General features: G+C 38.1%; 1 protein-coding gene and 1 long non-coding RNA gene across 2 annotated transcripts; both read right to left on the reverse strand.

The window, feature by feature from the left end:
• Positions 1-1,786: 1,786 nt before the first annotated feature.
• Positions 1,787-11,010, reverse strand: LOC147515888 (uncharacterized). The gene is made up of 3 exons (XR_015213546.1): positions 10,681-11,010; positions 2,024-2,066; positions 1,787-1,838 (listed from the first exon to the last, which is right to left on the reverse strand). It is a non-coding gene; the product is annotated as an uncharacterized LOC147515888 (long non-coding RNA).
• Positions 11,011-16,644: 5,634 nt separating this feature from the next.
• On the reverse strand, positions 16,645-17,160 carry LOC147515889 (uncharacterized). The gene has a single exon (XM_086593089.1). It carries the CDS (start codon positions 17,158-17,160, stop codon positions 16,645-16,647), a length of 516 nt encoding a protein of 171 aa, XP_086449215.1.
• Between the last annotated feature and the right edge of the window lie 4,842 nt (positions 17,161-22,002).

The raw sequence follows: 22,002 nt of genomic DNA on the forward strand, positions 1-22,002 counted from the left end.
TTTCCTTTTACTTTTCACTTCATCCTGCTCTTCACACACGGGGCCCCTCAGCTCCTACACATAGGTTATACGAAGGCCTTAGGCTGAAGCGCTGGAACCGTGTTCTGAGAGGAGTGTGACCAGCATCAACCTTGGCTATTTCTGAGCACAACCCTTCGCCCTGACCTCCGTGGCCCCTGAAATTTTTGATTTTTTGTGAGTTGTTCCAGGGTTGTTTGCAGCAGTTAAAGAGAGTAGTTATTGTGATGACATCTCCTATAGTCATACCTGAGTACCTGAGCAGTCTTTTGAAGACTTGTTGGGAAGCGACACCTATGGTGCTTGGTTCCGCGAGGTGATCATACACGTAGGCTGGGAACCGCTAATGGTTGCTCCTTACACCCCATCAGACCGAGTAACACTAGATAGGTTAGCACGGGTGGACGACACATGGCAAAGGGCTTGGCAAGTTATCATAGTGTGGCAGGGCGCAAAAGAGCCTTGGTCCTATGAAGAGGAGGAGGATGATGCTTAAACGATGCAGTTAAGGTAAGTTTTTAGTTTCAGTTCGTGTCTGCTTACATCCCAAGCACTTTACTTCTTGTAACCCCATAACGGGTGGAACTCATATAGAGTTGCGTTTGTTTTTCTTTATCTATATTAGTATGTTTTAACTTGGTTTTGCAGATGTTCCAAAATTTCACGCATTTCCATGGTATTTTTCTACCATTTTTATTTCAATACTTTGAGGACAAAGCATGCTTCTTGTTTGGGGGTAGCATAGAAACACGTATAATTTAAGGCATCTGTTAGGATATAGATATGTACAATATGCACTTGTTTTCTATAAAAAATTCAAAAATTCAAAAATAAATAAATAAAATAAATAAAAAGTGATGCTGTACACTTAGGAATATTGGTATTATTTTCTTTCTCTCTGCTCTTAATAATCTAGAAGTTTCACCTTAGCTTTTGCTTTAGAATAATTTTTAGAAACTTAGGTTAATATGTAGGTAATAATTTTTGCATCTTTCTATAAATATATTACATGAGTATCTATGATTGTTTGGCAGTAAGTTTATGAAATTTAGGCTAGAGTACTTATTCTACAAATCCTGTGAGAGTATAGCCTAAACACTACAAGAAAAAACGCTTTATATCACTGTTAAAAACAGTGACAAAAAGTCTTTTGTCACTGTTTTTTTTTTCCCAAGTGAGAGTCATTTTTTTCCCCAAAACCATCACAAACACTCTTTGAAGAACAGTCACAAAAAAGTTAGAAACAGTCATAATATAACAACCTTTTAGTAACTGTTTTTACTGAATAGTGATAAATATTATGCATAACCATCGTCAAAAGTAACCCTTTTATACTTGTTTTCACAAAACCGTGACAAATGGTTAAAATTTTACCAAAAAAAAATAGAAATTCACTGAATTGGTTCTGCACTCCATATCTATACTGAATGCTTATACACCTTAAAAAAATCTTAACAAACATAATCCATTAAATTTCCAAATATCATTCACAAATACTAATTCCATTGAACCAACCAAATCCAAACTAGACTTAGATAATTGTTACATGTATTTAAATCAAAATCAAAATGAAACATTTCAATAGTTAAAAAAATAAATCATCCTAGCCCGTCGGAGTTGTCACATGAATTTAAACACAGTTATCGTTCGTTTTGAGCATAGTCCTCAACACGTTCTTGGACGAAGCCAACAAACTCGTATCCTTGCTTCTTAGCATAGTACACTTCTAACACAACTACAATATTCTAGAGTACCTCACAAGGTGGGAACTACTCTTAGTATAGTTCCCTCCATAACTGACTTATGATATTCAATCCCTCCTGTAAGTAAAACAATTAGTGAGCGCAAATCAAAACTTCTATTGTGTAGAAATTACAAGGCAATATCTTGAACCATTTTATAAGATTCTTGTTTGAATCAAATAGATTCACAAGTGTGAATTTCAAAATATAGAGAAAACAACGAATAATCTCAATGGACTAAGAAAAGGTTAAAGAAAATATACCTTCAGCAAGTCACCGGCCACAAGCATTATAACGGTTCTCATCCTGAAAAAGCACCATGTCAATGAGGCGAAAAACAGGAAAAAATAAAAAATTATTCATAGCCTAGTTATCGCAAGATAGAAAACTTAATATTGCAACAATGAACTCACCACCTAAGTCATAATGAAAACGTGTTCCTGTAAGAACCAACCGAACTCCAAAAATCATAATGGGTGTCTTAAGATTTACTAAACAAGTGTGGTCAGGGATAAAGAGAACCATGGGACTCATCACAACAGTAATGAACTCTAATAACTTTTAATGTTTTGGCTACTTAGGGCAACAAGGAAAACTCAAGCTAAGCAGATTCTGAGATCACATGGTGTGTGCAAGTGTATAATATAAGGAATGAAAGGAACTGCCGAGTGTTTGAAGGAGGAGGGCATAGTGTTGATGTAGTGTGTACTGACATTCTTACAAAAAGCTATACAGGAACCGACTCGTACTAGTGCTGCAAGAAACATTATTATCTCCCAACACAATGTACATGGAACAAACCACCTGTAGGCACTATGAAAATAAATGCAGTCGAATATATGAAATAAAATGGAACAGGTTATGGTGACCTAATTGGAATCCATAATGGTGAGACTATCTTAATGTTTTGTGTAAGCTAAGATGCAAGATGTTGACAATTTTAATCACTACACCATAACAGCTTTTTTGTGTGATGCCTATTTGGAGTCACAAATAATTTTTGTGACACCAGGCTTGGTGTTGGCCCTAGTGATATGGCATATAAGTGACTTGGATGCAACCTGACATGGCCTAATACGGCCTGGTGTTGGCCTAGTGCGGCCTGGCAAGTGGCTTTTATGACCTGGTAATGTGGCTTGACGCGGCCTGTTGATATGGCTTGACACGGCCTTGTTGCGGCTTGATAGCAGCCTTATTGTGGCCAGACAGCAACCTGGTGGTCGACCTGGCACAGTTTGACAGTTTGTTCGATCATAATAACTTGTATATATATAAGCTAATAATTAATAATCAACTTAATGTGAAATAATATATTTCGCAAAACACCATCTCCATATATTCTAATATCTAATATACAAATTTCTTATAAAATTAATATTAGAAACGGTATTGCTTATACTAGCACAAACAATTAAATTAAAATATAATGGACTTAGCTATTACTGTTCAGAAAAAGATAATGTAAATGGAAACACAATTCACTTACTTGATGACTAGTGTATGTGCCACCATATCTGCACCCTTATAAACAACCATCGTTGGGTACCATTATAGTGCCACTCACTACTAGGCACGATGCCCAAGATTATGGCATGCCAGCGCCGCCCAAAATTATGGCGTGTCTGCACTACCCAAAATTATGGCGTGCCTGTCCTGCCCAAAATTATGGCGTGCTAGCCCTGCCCAAAATTATGGCATGCCTGCCCTGCCCAAAATTATGGTGTGCCTGCGCTGCCCAAAATTATGGCGTGCCTGCCCTACCCAAAATTATGGCGTGCCTGCCCTACCTAAAATTACGGCGCCATAAGCTAGATATTGCAGGTTTAGATTTAGAAAACATATTTGTCAAGATATGCTTCCATATTAAGATTTTACATAATTACATAAGATTTTCTAGCAATTAAGGAAATGATATTTCTCATTATTATCCTATAAATACCCCATTCCTTTGAAACAAAGAACTACGTTCATTTGAGAGACTTGATTCCAGAGAACGATTTGGATACGTAGGCAGCCATTGAAGGTACAGTCTCAACAATTCATTGCAACAACCTCCCTTACGAAACCATTGGTGTGTTTGGGCGAGTTTCTACCCAAAACATAATTGGCGCCGTCTGTGGTTCTTACCAACGAACTTTCATCCACGTTTTTTCTTCCAAGATCAGGTAATGGCAAAAACAACAAGATCTCAAGTGAGCAAGAACGCAAGATTAAAACAAGAAGAAAAAACAACTTACCGAATCCTGAAGTTCTGACTAATTAGACCTTGATGAATCAACCAGTCGCTCCAGATCTGCAAGCTCAGCCTTCAAACCTCCAAGTGCCACGACAACACAGATCTAGACGTACACGACTTCAGGCTCCAATAACTCATTCTCAAGATCTAGAGGCAAGCAAAGCGGATTCAGAGAATATGGAGATAGGAGATGAAGATGTGCCTTTAGAAGTATTACATCAGAGGTTCATAAGAGAGAAAGAACATAACAACTACTTGCAGAAGCAACTGGACAAAGGGAAGCAAGTACAAAGGGATGACGCTGATGCTGCATCTTCCACACTGACAAGAGCCCCCAGATCTGGTGAACAACGGAGTGTATTCAACCGACTATAATTTAAGTACGGTAAATCCCATCCATTGGAACCTATCCCTGAGCATCATCAGAATCACTCAAGGTCAAGCAGACATTCATCCCATTCAAGAAGGCGATCCAAATCTCAAAATACCAACAACACTAGGCGTAGCAGTGGTCATAACATGACAAGATCATTGAGGGTTGATCATAGCGCATCAGAAAGGTGGACAACATCCACCATAAGACACAATGATAGATGCCAAGATCAGGACCTTAGAGACTAATTGCAACATGACCTTAGACATGGCTTGAATGCAGCAAACCGATACAGACAGGTTAACGAAGGTCAGCCCAGAGTACGATGTCACCAAAGAAGCGGCTCCCCAGTTCAACAGCCTAGCCCTTTTTATCAGCATAGGTCTCGTAGCCCAAGGAACCAGCCAAATATAGAAGCAAGCAATAGTTGGGGGTGACAACACCATGAGATGCAACGTGGTGAAAGTACTCCTCAAATCGGAAATCTAGAAGTCACAGGAGCATCATTCACGGAACAACAAATCGAAGACATTGTCAAGAAAACAATAACTAATGTGGGTGTCGCTGACGCATGATGGAAAGACCTTGCAGTGAACGAAGATGTCGTTGGGAGATTTTCTCTAAAGATACAAAATACAGAGCATCAGGAAGGATTCAAACAACTAGACCTTCCTACGTTCAAAGAAGGAGGAGGTGACCCGAACGATCATGTTATGGAATTTAAAAGTAGGCTAATTCTCTGGCGCAGAGATGACCCCCTCTTATGCAAACTTTTTCCGTCTACGTTAAAAGGAGAAGCTTTACGTTGGCTTTCCAGCTTGCCAGCTCAATCTATCGTGTCATTCCAGGAATTAGCAAACCAGTTCACAGATCGGTTTAGGCATAATTGGACACGTCCTAAGGACGTCAACATCTTGCTTAACACCAAGCATCAAAAGGATGAAGCACTAGCAAAGTTCGTAATTCGTTTCTGCCAAGTACAAGCAGAGGTCACCGATGTCCCTGACGTAATGATCATTCATGCATTCAAGGAAGGAGTTTATTTTGATAAAAACGGAATCTATAACTCCCTTGTATGGGACCCCCCATAATCAAAGTCCGATTTGTTTGCACGAACGCAATAGTTCATTAATGTGGAAGAAGATGTTAGATCAAAAGATTCCAGAGATAAAGACTTTCAGAGTAAAGACTCAAATGAAGGTAAATGAAAACATAAGCAAAACATATCGGAAGGGCAACAACAGAAATTTGAAAAGGTTAATACAGTTCGTGAGGAAATGAAGCTCACTCCATTAAATACCAAGTATGATGCGATATATGAGAAGATCAAGGGACGCAACTTAATTTTTCCTCCGATGCCCTTACCTGAACACACTAAGTTTAAACGTGACAAAAATTTTTGGTGTCACTTCCACAATGATTTCGGCCATGAAACAGAAGAGTGCAGATCCCTCAAGGGAAAAATACAGAGACTAGTCGACAAGGGACAATTAGACGAGTTTTTTCTTTCAAAAACTGGGAAGCAAAATTTAGCAATGACTAGCCACAATGTCATACTAGTTGGTCATGCCAAAATCAAGGACATTTCACAAGCAAGGCAAAAGTGTGAACAATGAGCCAAGTTCGGTTTCTTATGTGAATTTTATCACGTCAATAACATTGATTTTGTTGAAGGAATTCGTTCAGAAACTACAGAGCCTAGTCCCCTATGTTTTAGTGATAAATATCTAATTGGTGACCATCATCCTCATTATGATGTTGTCGTCATCTCAGCTTTCGTTGGATTATGGTGAGTTCAGCGCATCATGATAGATATTGGAAGTTCTATCAGCGTCGTTTTTGCAGATTGCTACAAGAACATGCAGCTGTCAGAAAATTTAATTATTACAGAAAATAATCCAATCATTGGGTTTGACGGAACAACAACAACCCTAATAGGAAGAGTCTTTTTACCAGTCATGCTAATGGACAAGTCAATCGACATTGAATTCCTTTTGATGAATTGCAAATCCCCTTACAATGCAATCCTAGGAAAGGACTGGCTCCACAGTATGGGCGCAGTAGTCTCTACATTTCACCAGGCAGTAAAGTTCCCATCTCTTGACAAAATTTGTAAGGTGCGCGGCGACCAGATGGCTTCCCACAGCTGTCACGAAAAGGTCTTGGAGGAATATCGTCAGTTGGATATGCCGGGAAATACAATTCTCAGTAATTCGCAAGAAGTATGTAAATTAGATTCAGTCCCACACAGTATTTACACTGCTAGTTCAAGAAATAAAGGACTGCCGACCATAGACCGCCTCTTAGAAGTTCAGATTGGGAATTTAGGCGGAGAAACAACTTTCATATAGGCAGAACTTATGGAAATTGAACAAAAGGAAATGGTAGCACTCCTCAGAAAGAACAAAAAGATCTTTGCTTGGTCAGTCAAGCAGATGCCAGGAATTAGCTCAGAAGTTGCATGCCACACAATTGACATTGATCCTACCATCAAGCCAGTTCGGCAGAAGCCTAGGCGCATGGCCCCAAAAAGAAAACTCAAAATCAGAGAGGAAATTGATCGTTTACTCTCAACTAAGTTTATTCGACCAGTTTCATATCCGCAGTGGTTGTCTAATGTGGTTGTAGTACCTAAGAAAGAGGGTAAAATGAGAGTGTGCATTGATTTCACGAACCTTAATAAAGCTTGCCCGATTCATCCCTACCGATTCATCCCTACCCTTTCCCATGAATATCGGAATTGGTGGATGCCACGTCTGGCTACCCACGATTATCATTTATGGATGCGTATTCGGGTTACCACCATATCCCATTAGCTGTAAAGGACCAAGAAGCAACTACATTCATAACTGACTAAGGGATTTTTTGTTACCAAGTTATGCCTTTCTGTTTAAAAAACACAGGGGCTACGTACTAGAGGATGATCGACACCATATTCGGAGATATGTTGGGCAAGACAATGGAGGCTTATATTGATGACATGGTTGTAAAATCCAAACATAGTGGAGATCACATCTCTGACTTACAATCAATTTTGGACAGAATTGATGAATTCAACATGCGGCTAAATCCTTTGAAATGTGCTTTCAGACTTGTATCAGGGAAATTTCTAGGGCATTTGATGACTCGTCGAGGCATCAAAGCTAACCCAGAACAGATCCGATCCATTCAAGCCATGCCCTCTCCAAAAACAAAAAAGGAGATTCAATAGCTCACAGGGCACTTAGCAGCACTAAATCGTTTCATCTCTAAGTACTTGGACCGGTGTCGTCCTTTCTTTCAGACGTTAAAAGACTCAACAAGGTGGAATGATGATTATGAAAATGCCTTTCAATCAATCAAGAACTACCTGGTCTCGCCAGCAATCTTGGCGGCCCAAATTTCTGAGGCAACTTTGTTGGAGCTTATTTGCCGCTACGATAATCGCAGTAAGTGCAGTCCTGTTCATTGATGGAGAAGATGGTCGTCCAATCTTCTTCATTAGTAAAATAGTAACGGGGGCGGAAAGCAGATATTCAAAAATTGAAAAAATTGCTCTAGCGTTGGTTCATGCTGCCAGACGCCTCAAGCCATATTTCCAAGGAAGACTGGTCAAAGTATACACGAAATATCTTCTACGCAAAGTTTTTCGAATTGCCCAGGAATCAAGTAGACTCGCAAAATGGGACATCTACTTAAGTGGTTATAGCATCAATTTTGAACCTCGCATTTCAGAAAAGGGTCATGCACTAGCATCCCAAATGGCAGATTTCCCTATCGACGATTTCGTCTCTGAAGTCAACCAAGACGAAGGCATCTCTAGTGAAGCACCAATAGTTGGGGGCGAGGAAGGCCTAACAAATCTTACGGGGGCCCGATTCATGGATGATTTACACAGATGACTCAGACAACAAATCTGGCTCTGGATTAGGATTTGTTTTTATCAAGCCAGACAATTAGTAGTTTGGGTCAACAGTTTCTTAGAACTGGTCCTTGAAGTAATCTTCTTTTGTTTTTCAGATTAGCAATCATCAATAAAATGCATTATTCCATAGTTCTTTATTTTCATTCAGTTAGTTAGTCAAAAATAATATATATCAATTACTCAGTTACCATTCTTAAAGACAAACAGTTGATATGAAGGCTCAACTATACAAAACATATATAAATTCAAAAGTCATGGAGTTTGCATTTGCAGCACCTCTCTCCATGCACCAAAAAGTCATGGAGTTTGCATTTTCAATACCTCTTTCCATGCACCAAAAAGTCATGGAGTTTGCATTTTCAATACCTCTCTCCATGCACCAAAAAGTCATGGAGTTTGCATTTTCAATACCTCTCTCCATGCACCAAAAAGTCATGGAGTTTGGAGTTTGCATTTTTAATACCTCTCTCCATGCACCAAAAAGTAGTGGAGTTTGCGTTTTCAACACCTCTCTCCATGCACCAAAAAGTCATGGAGTTTGCGTTTGCAACACCTTACTCCGTGCATCACCAAGCCATGGAGTTTGCATTTTCAACATCTCTTTCCATGCACCAAAAACTCCGTGCATCACCAAGCCATGGAGTTTGCATTTTTCAACATCTCTCTCCATGCACCAAAAAGTCCGTGCATCACCAAGTCATGGAGTTTGCGTTTACAACACCTCTCTCAATGTACAAAAAAGTCATGGAGTTTGCGTTTGCAACACCTCTTTCTCCATGCGCCACAAAGTCGTGGAGTTTGCATTTGCAATCCATGCACCAGAAAGCTCAAGTTTTACAACAAAGCTCAAGTTTCACCAATATTTTATGCACAACTTAAAACTTCGGGTAAGCATTGGTTGACATTGAATAGTTGGAATATCTATCCAACTGCCATAGAACATGGTTGTTTCAACAGTGAAATGCCAACAATTGGGGGCGACTGCAATACGTTTAACACCCAAAAGTTTCTCCATCTCATTAGTATTGAGTGTTTTCATACCACTGGTGTTGCCTGAACTAAGTAGTGAACAAAAACAACGATAAATTTCATGGCCGTACAAACAGCCTTAGGCAATCATGCCAAGCAAACAACCTTTGGTTGCTTTCTTTTCACAATCATCACCTCTATCTATAACTTCCACTATCGCATCCTTTTTGAACCAGTTTTTGTTATTATTCTTCACCACAAGGAACTAGTTCCATCCGGGAAAGAGGGGGTGGTGTATGTGCCACCATATCTACACCCTTATAAACAACCATCGTTGGGTACCATTATAGTGCCACTCACTACTAGGCACGATGCCCAAGATTATGGCATGCCAGCGCCGCCTAAAATTATAACGTGCTTGCGCTGCCCAAAATTATGGCGTGCCTATCCTGCCCAAAATTATGGCGTGCCGGCCCTGCCCAAAATTATGGCATGCCTGCCCTACCCAAAATTATGGCGTGCCTGCGCTGTCTAAAATTATGGCGTTCCTGCCCTGCCCAAAATTATGGAGTGCCTGCCCTGCCCAAAATTATGGCGTCATAAGCTAGATATAGTAGATTTAGAATTAGAAAACATATTTGTCAAGATATGCTTCCATATGAAGACTTTACATAATTACATAAGATTTTCTAGCAATTAAGGAAATGATATTTCTCATTATTATCCTATAAATACCCCATTCCTTTGAAACAAAGAACTACGTTCATTTGAGAGACTTGATTCCAGAGAACGATTTGGATACGTAGGCAGCCATTGAAGGTACAGTCTCAACAATTCATTGCAACAACCTCCCTTACGAAACCATTGGTGTGTTTGGGCGAGTTTCTACCCAAACAACTGGTATACATATGCCTTGGAAATACATACTTAATAATTCCAATTTTTAAAGCTGCCATCACCTTACCATACATATTAAAGCACTACTCCACCTGATCTTCCCTTTTACCTAAGAAATTGTTATCTCTCCTTATATGTGACCCCTTAACTTAATGACTTTCATATTCAAATGAGCTCCAATAATGACACCCTAACAAATCTATTTTCATCAAATTCATGGACCAATAAAAACAACTCAATCCAACATATAAGTATAACTAGCATTATTTAAACAACCTAAACTCTTGAATTCAATAAAAAATTGCAACAACCATACCAATCCCAAGCTTTAATCAAAATTACAAAACCGAACGAAACAAAGTAACATACTTGAAATATGATAAACTTGTTCAGGAGTAAGCTTAGCAGAAAATCCACTAGCAACAGCCTTATAACTGTAAATTATAGCATCTTTTGCAGCTTCCTCACTATTTTAACCAAAATAAAAATAGCTCATCGTCAATTAAACAACCAAAAATGCAAAAACAACAAAAAAACTAACCTTCAAAAAAATCTTACTTGCCAAGAACAGAAGCAAGAGTTCAAATATGATAAGCTTCAGATTCTTCTCCTTCAGGTTTTGAACAATAAACAATAGAAGGGGTTGTAGAAACTATGTCACCCACCATATCAGAGCCTCTTCTTCATCGAAAGTGGAAAGGTATTTACAGATGAAATCGATAGCACGTGTAGTAGGTAAAGAGAGACGAGTTTTGCTATCTGCAGCTATAGAAATGGGTATGGACTTTGATGGTTCAGATTTAATGAGGTTTTTCAATGAGCAAAATGCTATTGCTTAGTTCATTTTCGCAGGAACTTCTCCCACTCAATAACTCTAATCTCACCACTCCCCTCCCCCCCCCCCCCCACACACACACACAATAAAAAAAAAAAACTTTCCCACACTAAAGAGTTATGAAAAGTTCCCACAAAACCTATCAAGATTGGAAGCGGTTTCAATAAACGTCAATTAAGTTAACCAAATCAAACAACCCAATCTCTAATTCCTCTTTTATTGTTCAAAACATGGTATAAGTGACGACTTTATTTAATAAATGAAAAGGGAGAAAAAGCTTGAACCTTGGAAGTAAAAGAGATCTTTGACGTTGCTCAAAGCTCGAAATTCGCAACAAAATGGCGTATAGAAGATAGAAAAATCATTTGTTGTGAGAAGAGATGAGAGAGATAAGCTTGTAGGAAATTGATTCGGAAGGGAGAGCTTGAGTTTGTAGGATTTTCCATTTGCAGGATTGGGGGGAGAGAGTAAAGGTGAGAGAGATGAAGTCTATGTTTGCTTGCTCGTGTTAAATGAAAGCGATGAACGTATTCAGAAGCCTTGATGCTGTAGGAACCGTTATTTCAGAATGAATATTTCTACAAACTGTGAAAAACACGCGCAGCGGAATTAATGGTTCTCATGATTTTGGATTTGGAAAACATACCTATAAATCCGGTTGAGATAACTCTGAGAAACCAATAGCTATGAAATCTGAAATCAACCTCTTGATCTTTAGTTGTATTCCTTTCAATAGATTGGACGTTGTGTGGGCAACGATCTACTAACCCCTTTCTTTCTCACAAAGCTAGAACCGATTTGGATCTATCTTTTCTTGCCTCTCTTTTCAATCTGAAAGAATAGTGAATTTTGGCCAAGAAGAAAGGTTTCTATTTATAGGCTACAACAAGGACCATGAGGAGAAATTAGGGTTGGGCTTCCTAACGGGCTTGGGCTTCCCATGTTCGCCCAGAACACACGGCCCAGGTCCGTCAATAAATGGCTTATTCCACTAAAGGCCATTGTTGCACTACCGCCCTAATCCCAAATTACATGTTAGCATTTATTGGCTCCATATTATATGCTCGTTAATCTCCCCGTGTTTAAGATATCGAATGTCCGTTGATTAAGTCAAGTTACTGACAACTATATTAATCAACTTCTTATGTCCTTGAGTAGTACCACTCAACCTCATTGTCATGTCAGATCAAATCCACCTGCAGGGTACATGACAATCCTTATGAGCTCCTCAAGGGGACATCATCAACCCGACTTCTTGTGGGACACGGATTCCTTCTATAATCAACAACACACCTTACATACAATGTCATTATCCAATCTATCGAGTTTGTTGATTCATAAATGAATCTCACTAATTGATGATTTAAAACAATGTACAATGCACGTAAATGCCAGTTATTATATCCGGATTAGGAGGACAAACATCCATAATAACAGAGGTGTTTGTTCTCTTATATAGTCAGTATAAAGAGAAACAACCTCACTTGGTCCTGTTCAATACACACAAAGTATACTAGTGTAATCCTATAGTCAAGATAGACTAATACCAGATTATACTACAATCGTACCAATGGTTTGTCCAAATCCATCTAGGTTGTGAACGATTACTTGTACTTTATAAGGTACTAATGATATGATCTTCTGTGTGTTCACACCATATCATCTACAACATAAAGTATTAGACACATGCATATAACTAATAACATATATAATATGCATAACATTTGCCCATATGATTCTCATTCAAAATATAAAGGATTAGAGTTAATACAAAAGTAATGCTTTTAGTATATAACCCTATCAGATGCTGGTCTGCCGTCACTTTATTTTTTAAAATTTTAACATAATTCCTGCAATTATCTAATTATTAGTTACGACAATTAGAAAGAAAAGCTACAGTGAGAGAGAAGAGAATGAAACCTAGTTGTGGGAGATCAAAAATTTGATTTGTGTGTAGAGGATTACGTACCTGGAAATGTTTGAAGGAAGTGGGCTGTGTTTCTAAGCAGTTACTTTTTAGTGGGGTTGTGGTGCGCGAGGAGTACCCAAAATTCAATGGATCTTCTGTATTATCTAAGACGTCACATAAAGTCCGGTAGTATGTAATTGTTGTGGGGGAATAGTCACAAATAATCCTCCACACATGTGTCCTTCTCTAGATAAAAAGATTTGTGATAGTTCTAGAGTAGACAGTCACAAAAAATATTTCAAAACAACCACAAAAACCCTTTTTTACCATTTGTGACCGTTCCGAACAGAACAGTCACAAATAGCATTTTAAAACAGTCACAAAAGCCCTTTTTTATATTAGTGAAAACCTTATATGAGTTTTTTTTTTGCTTAGTAAGTTTAAATTTATTACAAAATTTAAATGAAACTACAAAATTTTCCTTTTCCTTAAATGAAAAGGAAAGTACAAAATTATGTGGGCGACTGTGGAAATAGCTCCCTTCAGACTAAATGAGACTAGAGTTCATTCCTTTCAAGGCTGTGAAACTCTTTACAACAAGTATTTTAACAAAATCTATAGTAAACTTGAAATGGTACTTCCCAATTGTGCAACCAACTTGGTTTACCCACATGAATCTCACTATGACCTGATGGCATGGATGCGCCCATCTTAGGTGCACAGTCTGCGAAAACATTTGCTTCCCTGAAGACATGTGTGATGGTCATATACAGAACTGAGTGTTGTATATCTATCCATCTCGCATGAAGAGCCCAAGGTATGGAGCTGTTAGCAAAGGCAGTTACCGCAGCAAGGGAGTCAGATCGATTCCAACCAAATGTGCTTCCAACCTCTTGTAATTGCTGTTTCTACACCCTCAATGATTGCCACGCATTCGGCATTGTAGTTATTATCCACTCCTATACTCTTGCAGAGGACAAGAAGGAATTCACTATCTGCGTTTCGAAATGTTACCCCAATTCCAGACGGACCAGGGTTACCAAATGAAGCTCCATCAGTGTTTATCTTGATGATATCGTTGTCTGGTGGAATCTAAGTACAATCCTTTATTCTTGGAGCTTGTTTTGGCCTCACTGCTATATTCCAAGAGTCTAGGATGATTGTATCATGAGCATTGCTATTTGAGTGTCCTTTCGAGAGTCTTGCAGTGCAAGCCACTTGTAGTTTAATAAAGTACTTACATTTGTTCAGATTGGGTATCTTGTCATCATATGTTGCCCTGTTTCGTTGTTTCCAAATTGCCACCATACCTGCAACCAGTGCCGCATTCCAGATATGTCGAACAATGGGACTCCAATATTTTGCTTGTCTTATACCACTCATCAATGAAGAGATCGGCTGTTGAGTTCTGAAAGCTTCTAAGATCCATTCCCAAAGTTGTACTGCGAAAGGGCATTCCCACAATATGTGATCCAACGTCTCACTATTGTTATTGCACATTCTACAGTTCGAGGCTAGCTTGACCCCCACCCGTTGCACTCTGTCATCGGTGGCTGCATTATTTTGTGATAGCTTCCATGCAATAGCTGAAATTCTTGGGTGTAGGTAGGGCCTCCAAATACTTGTAGCCCAGTTTACATGTTGTCTCCTATTTCTGATGGCATCAAAAGCTGATTTAGTCGAAAAGCGACCTTTACTGTCATGACACCACACTTGATAGTCCTGATCACCAGACTTGGCTCGCATAACTAAACTTAAGTCCACCCCCACTTGATTCAGAATTTGCTAGAGTTGTTGTGGAATACTTAGTTCATTATTAACAATCAGCTGGTTTACCTTTGCAGTACAACCTTTTAGGTCCTTTGAAGTGAGCTGCATCAAGTCCTGAAGAGAATGATTGCGAAGCCAATTATCTCTCCAAAAATCAATGGAGGCTCCCGTACCTACAATCCATTGACTTCTTGCTTTGACCTCAGTTAAAGCTTCTCTAATACATGTCCATATCAAGGTCACCTTATAGTAATTTATCAGATTCCCTTCCTTTGTAAGGTATTTGTGTCTCATGAAGAGAGAGAAATCATCAGTTCCAGTAAGAATTGATCAAGCTAGTTTCATGAGCATTGAAAGATTAATCTCCCTAAGCTTTAGGATGCCAAGTCCACCCTCCTCCAAGGGTTTACATGTTTTTTCCCAACTGGTCGTGATAGTTTTTCTAATCGAAGGATCTCCAGACCAGAGAAAGTTTCGAATGATACATTCAGCCTCTTTAATGATCACATAAGGCCATTTGTATATAGCCATATTGTATATGGGAATACTGTAAAGAACGAATTTCACCAAAATAGCCCTCCCTTGGAATGATAACATTTTACCTTTCCAGCTAGTAAGTCTCTTCTTGATCTTGTCCAACACCGGAGAGAGAAGGGATCTTGAGACCTTGCCACAAGAAATTGGAACACCTAGGTACTTTTCAGGTAGAGATCCTTGAGTAATCTCCAGTGCTTGGAGTGTTCTCAACCTTCTGTTCAAACTGAATTTGCCCATGAATATCTTGCTTTTCGCCTTGTTGAGGTTATGCCCTGAGACAGATTGATATCTCTCAAGCAAGGAGTTGATGTGAGTAATATTTCTAATGTCTCCATTAGAAAAAATGATGATGTCGTCTGCAAATAGTCGATTGCTTGGAGTGTCAAAACCTCGGACAGTGACCATAGGTTGAATGAATCTTTGTTGTCGCAAGTAGTGTAGACCCCTACTAAGTGTGTCCTCGGCAATGGCAAAAAGGAGAGGAGATAAAGGATCTCCCTGTTTGAGTCCTCTCTCCATGCAAAAGTACCCAACAAGCCCTCCATTGAAGAGAATTGAGATATATGCCGACTTCATAATTATTTTGATCCAGTTGATCCAAATATTGCAAAAACCCAATTTTGCTAGGACTTCATATAGGAATTCCCCACTCATAGTGTCATAGGCTTGTGATATGTCGAGCTTGATAGCTACATTACCTCCATCCCTCTTAATCTTCAACTCATTGATCAATTCCGAAGCTAGTGCAATGCTAGACTGTGATGATCTCGAGGGCACGAAACTAGTTTGTTCCATGGTGATTATTCTTGAGGCAATCTTGCTTAGTCTGAGCTGTAACAACTTGGAAATAATCTTCATCAAAAAGTTCCCCATACATATAGGTCTAAAATGACTGAGTTTTTTAGCACATTTATTCTTGGGGATGAGAGTGATAAAGTTTGAATTAAGCCCTTGAGGAATGAAAGACTATATAAAAAAAGATTGGACAGCAGCACATACCTCCACCTTTATTATACTCCAACAGCTATGATAGAAATGGCCTTGGAAACCATCGGGACCAGGACTACTATCAACTTTCATATTGAGCACCACATTCTGAATTTCGTCATAATCCGGGATCACTGATAGCATGTAGTTATCCTCTTCATGAATAAGCTTTGGAATGAGAGACATAAGTTCTTCATCTGTGTTCACTAGAGATTGCTTGAATTTGGCTTCATAGAAACTCACTATATGTTCTTTCATTTCTTCCTGTTCAGACAGTACGGTTCCATCCTCCTTTATGAGTTCAGTGATTAGGGCTGCTCCTTGTCTAATCTTATATGTATTCTGAAAAAAAAAAGCCGTGTTTCTATCCATTTCCTCATCAAAATTCAACCTGCTTTTTTGTTTGAATAAGCTAGCTCTATTGTTTCTTGCGGTATCGAGCTCATTCTCCATATCTACCACCATTGCTATGGATGTACTGTCATTTGGACTCTAATCAGCTTGTGCTTGAGTATTGCATAAAGCAGCTTTAGCTTTTCTAATGTTGCTTGAACACTACCCTCATCTATATGACCAAATACATCAATATTCCATTTCTTCAAGTCTCGTTTAAGTCTCTGAAGCCTCTTCATTACTCTTATAATTGGACCTCCCGTGATGTCTTCATTCCAACTGTTGTGCACTAATTCCATGAAGGTGGAGTGACTTAACCAGACCTTATTAAACCTGAAAGGAGTGTCACATGGTTTAGGAACATGAGGGTGGAAGCCCATAAGGGGAGAGTGGTCTGATGCTTGCCTCGATCCCACTTTGTACTTCCAACCCAAGAATTTCATATTCCAAGCACTGTTATAGAAAGCTCTATCAATCTTCGAGAGAACTCTGCAAGGACCCTTTCGATTGTTACACCAAGTGAAATCATTTCCCTCGTAGAAGCTTTCAATGAGATTGTAAGAATTAACAAACTCATTGAAGTCTTGCATAGCCCCTCTAACAGGGGGCAAGACACCTTTTTTTCACCATATCTGAGGACTATATTAAAATCCCCAATAATAAGCCAGGGAGATTTATTGACAAAAATACCCATCTCACTCCATAGCCTTCTCCTCTGCATATATAATGAATTTGCATGGACAAAAGATAGGATGCATTCTTCAAAAAGTACAGTAGTTTGTTGATCAGGTGCGTGGATTAAAGAGATTGATGTTCCAAGTTTATGGAAGATCCAAATGTTTCCCATTCTGACAGAAGTGTCATTATGAATAACCGTAGGATAAAAAAAATCCATGCAGATATTACTTAAAGAAGTAAGTTCAGGTTTGATCATAGGCTCCACTAAACAAAAAATGTCAGGCTTCTGACAATTCACCAATTCTCGTAGTCTATCGACAGCCGAATTCTTCTTCACACCTCTCACATTCCAAAAGACGACCTTCATTGAGATTGGTTAGAAGAAACTTGAGCCCTAATATGGGACCTTGTTAAAAGAGGTGGGGTGGTTTTACCCTTTCTCTTTTTATTTTGTTTTTTGTGCTGGGGGTTAGGAGATGTTCTAGTGTGTTTCTGCTCTTCCTCCTTTTCTTTCAGACTTGACCATTTCTCTTTGATAGATTATATTTCTTGTACTAGTTGTTGTTGTGTATCCACCTCATCAGCTAGGACAGAGTAATTGTTGCTAATAGGTACTTAGTCATTAACGGTAGTACCATAAGGATTATCTAAAAACCTGACCACCCAGTGCCCACCATCCGGTAGTTGGTTGGTCATAAAGCCTCCATCCACCTTATATGAGTGAAACATTTGAGAAATGACACAAGGGAGAAGTAAAATCCAGATAGAGAAATCACATGTCCACTTGCTTAATCACTATACCATATCCTAAGCGAGAATTTAGGCCCTCTTTGGATCGATATAGCTAGAAATTCAAACCTTATGAAATTATTTGCCGCTAATCCCCCCTCTGAGCCATTCCTTAGCCTTTCATGAACCGCAAATCCTGCACCCTTTTACAAAACAAAATAAAAATAAAAGTCAGCCTACCCAATCTTTGAATGAGTCTGAGAATAGAGATGAATAATATAAAAGGGAAAGACCTTTGAAATCAAGAATTTGTTAGTCGCTTCAAATAAGAAAAGAAAGTTTCCATCCAAATTAAAAAAAATAAAAAATAAAAAAAATAAAGAGATAGAACTCCAAAAACAGAATCAAAGGAGTCAAAAGCCAAAGAAAAAGAAAAAATGGCTAAGGATGGAAACAAAGTGTAGAAGCAAAAGTAAAGAACAAGGTTTTCTCTAGTTACATAATATGAAGACTCTATTATTTCAGACTGGTTCTTTTTGAATATCCATTTCCTTCATTCTTAAACCATCACCTAATCCCCGCAACACCTAAATAAAACCTCTAGCTCTATTAGGAATAGGTTAGTGTGATAGTAAGTGGCAGATGTGTTTGATCGACTTCGGCTTCCTTATGTTTCATTGAGATTATAAGGTAAAGTGTGTAGGAACCGTTATTTCAGAATGCAAATTTCTACAAACCGCGAAAACCCACGCGCAGCGGAATTAATGGGGTTCACGGTTTTGGATAGGAAAACATACATGTAAATCTGGTTCTTGATAACTCTGAGAATCCAATAGCTATGAATCCGAATCAACAATCAACCCCTTGATCTTCTGTTGTATTCCTTTCAATAGATTGGACGTTGTGTGGGCAACGATCTACCAACCCCCTTCTCTCTTACAAAGTTATAACCAATTTTGGATCTATCTTTTCTTGCCTCTCTTTTCAATCAAGATGAATAGTGAATTTCAGCTAGGAGAAAAGGGATTCTATTTAAAGGCTATAACAGGGACCATGAGGAGAAATTAGGGTTGGGCCTCCTGACGGGCTTGGGCTTCCCATGTTCGCCCAGAACACACGGCCCAAGTCTGTCAACAAATGGCTTATTTCACTAAAGGCCATTGTTGCACTACCTCCCTAATCCCAAATTACATGTCAGCGTTTATGGGCTCCATATTATATGCTCGTGGATCTCATCGTGTTCAAGATATCGAATGTCCGTTGATTAAGTCAAGTTACTGACAACTACATTAATCAACTTCTTATGTCCTTGAGTCGTACCACTCAACCTCATTATCATGTCGGAATAAATCCACCTACAGGGTTTACATGACAATCTTTTTGAGCTCCTCAAGGGGACATCATCAACCCGACTTCCTGTGGGTCACGGATTCCTTTTATAATCAACAACACACTTTATATATAATGTCATTACCCAATCCATCGAGTTTGTTGATTCAAAAATGAATCTCACTCATTGATGATTTAAAGCAATGTACAATGCACGTAAGTGCCCATTATTATATCCGGATTAAGAGGATAAACATCCATAATAATAGAGGCGTTTGCTATCTTATATAGTCAGTATAAAGAGAAACAACCTCACTTGGTCTTATTCAATACACTCAAAGTATACTAGTGTAATCCTATAGTCAAGATAAACTAATACGAGATTATACTACAACTGTACCAATGGTTTGTCCAAATCCATCTAGGTTGTGAACGATTACTTATACTTTATAAGGTACTAATGATATGATATTATGTGTGTTCACACCATATCATCTACAACATAAAGTATTAGACACATGCATATAACTAATAATATATATAATATGCATAACATTTGCCCATATAATTCTGATTCAAAATAGAAAGAATTAGAGTTAATACAAAAGTAATGCTTTTAGTATATAACCCTATCAAAGTGTGCCCACTGCACACTGGAGTAGCGAAACTTGGGCGGTAAAATCAAAGTGTTTTTGTCTTGACATTTATGTGAGGACCTACTTAAGGACGTTATTCCAAAGTTTCAGAAACGGACCTGTTAGTGCATTTCATAGTATTACTCATTGTATATATGTTTATTCGTAGATGATTGATTATTATGCATATATTAGCTTAGGTTTCAACTTGATTATTCTGTATTCAATACTAGTGAGATGTATAGATAATTGAGACAATAAATAAGGAAACAATAGTTTTATTTCTTAGTTATAGTAGTATAGATGAAGTTTGTGAAGACCTTCACTAGAAAACTCTCACGAGGCTATAACTCGCCCACTAGGGAATTCCTAGTGGTTTAAGACCTTGTTGTATATGGTTAATACAATTGCACTCAGCGAAACGAGATTAGTTAGAACTCTATTTTTGGTCACTTATTCTAATTTCTCATATTTGCTTGAGGATAAGCAAAATACTATTTGGGGGTGGTTTGATAAGAGCCCAAAACAGCAGTTTTAACCCTTTAACAATATTGCTTTTTGACCAATTATGTGATTAATAAGTAAGAGTTAGTACTGTTATGATGTTCTTATGTATTTCAGGCATTGGAGTCGAATATGTGCAGAAATGCGCCCTTTTTTGCGAGATAATAGAGCAACGGTTGGTTGTTAAGAAGTTCTTTGATTAAAGGCCAAGATCCAAGGAGAAAAAGCCCATTTAAAGACCAGTAAAAGCTAAAAAGTCAAAGTCAACGCGGGCAAAAATAGCGTACAAAAGTTAGCAGAACTTCCGAAAGCTGTATCTTTGGACTCATACCTCAGAATTATGCCTACCTTATGTCAAAACGACCGGATTTGAACGAACTTTCTAATGGTCCAAGGCTTGACCCAAACAAAGTAGCAGAAGTGGACGAAAAGGCTGTTGCAGTCAAATCCAACTGAAAATCGCTCTATGGACTGAAGAAATTGGGTTTTGGGATTGATTTTTCGGCCCAAAACATGGCTCTCAACCCATGGACGAAGAAGTGGATCTTGTCTCCTCTATTTGAAGACACAAGACTTAGCTCTTAAGCATCTATTTTTTTTTACTTGGGAATTGTCCAAGAACTTGTTTTTTAGATCTAGTTTTTACTTCATAAAAATAGTTTTCCGTTCCAATAGATTAGTTAGAACAAAGAATGAATATTATTTAGAATCAGATTTAGTTTTATAATAAATTATTAGTTTTTTATTTCAATTTAGTTTATTGATTCAATCTTTATTTAGTTTTCGCTGTCTTAAATTCATAATTAGGTTGTCTTAATTTGATAATTAGTTAATCATCATCTTAGTTCTAGATTAGGTTTAAATCTTGTTTTAATTCATTTGGAATCAATATTATTATTGTTCAATTAGATTTATGAGTTTAATCATTTATTCAATAATGGGTTGTTCTATGTGTTCTTGTGTTAGAAATAATAGTGTAATGATTCAAGACTAAAACCTCCATTAGAGGGGTTTGAGGAAGCCTTGATGAAACTTGATATCGATTAGTGTAGAATAGATCATAATATTCTATTCCCATTCTAGAAAGTGATTAGATCACCTGAGAATGAGTTTGATTGGTTCACATGCTAGTTGTTAGTTGGTAGAGATTACCATGAACAATTAGGGATTAGAAAGACCCAATTGTTATGCGAAAGCATTGCAATTCGGATTACGACAAATCTTCGTTAGTAAATTAAGTCGAGTTAAGGTGCAATAAAATCAAATTCCCCTAATTCTTTATCTAGATTCGAACCTTAGTATTTTAATTGCCATCTTATTATTTAGAACATTTCGATTACGTTATTTCCCATCGTTGTTAGCATAATTATATAATCTGTACTCTCATTGACTTTGATAGAACTGATAATCTTAGTTAACGTGAATTCTAAAGAACTAGAAGTAGAACGAATTTTCTATTCCAACTATATTGCAATAACATTGAGAGTAGAGAACTTTGATAATTAAGCAGAAATTAGTTTTAGTTTTACTTACATTTGAGTTTCATCGCTGATTCGT

The sequence above is a fragment of the Coptis chinensis genome, chromosome 2, assembly GCF_015680905.1.
Source record: "Coptis chinensis isolate HL-2020 chromosome 2, ASM1568090v1, whole genome shotgun sequence".
NCBI lineage: Eukaryota > Viridiplantae > Streptophyta > Magnoliopsida > Ranunculales > Ranunculaceae > Coptis > Coptis chinensis.

What these genes read in the sequence shown, in the direction of transcription:
- LOC147515889 (XM_086593089.1), bottom strand. Translation starts at nt 17,160, where the DNA reads ATGCAAGACTTCAATGAGTTTGTTAATTCTTACAATCTCATTGAAAGC.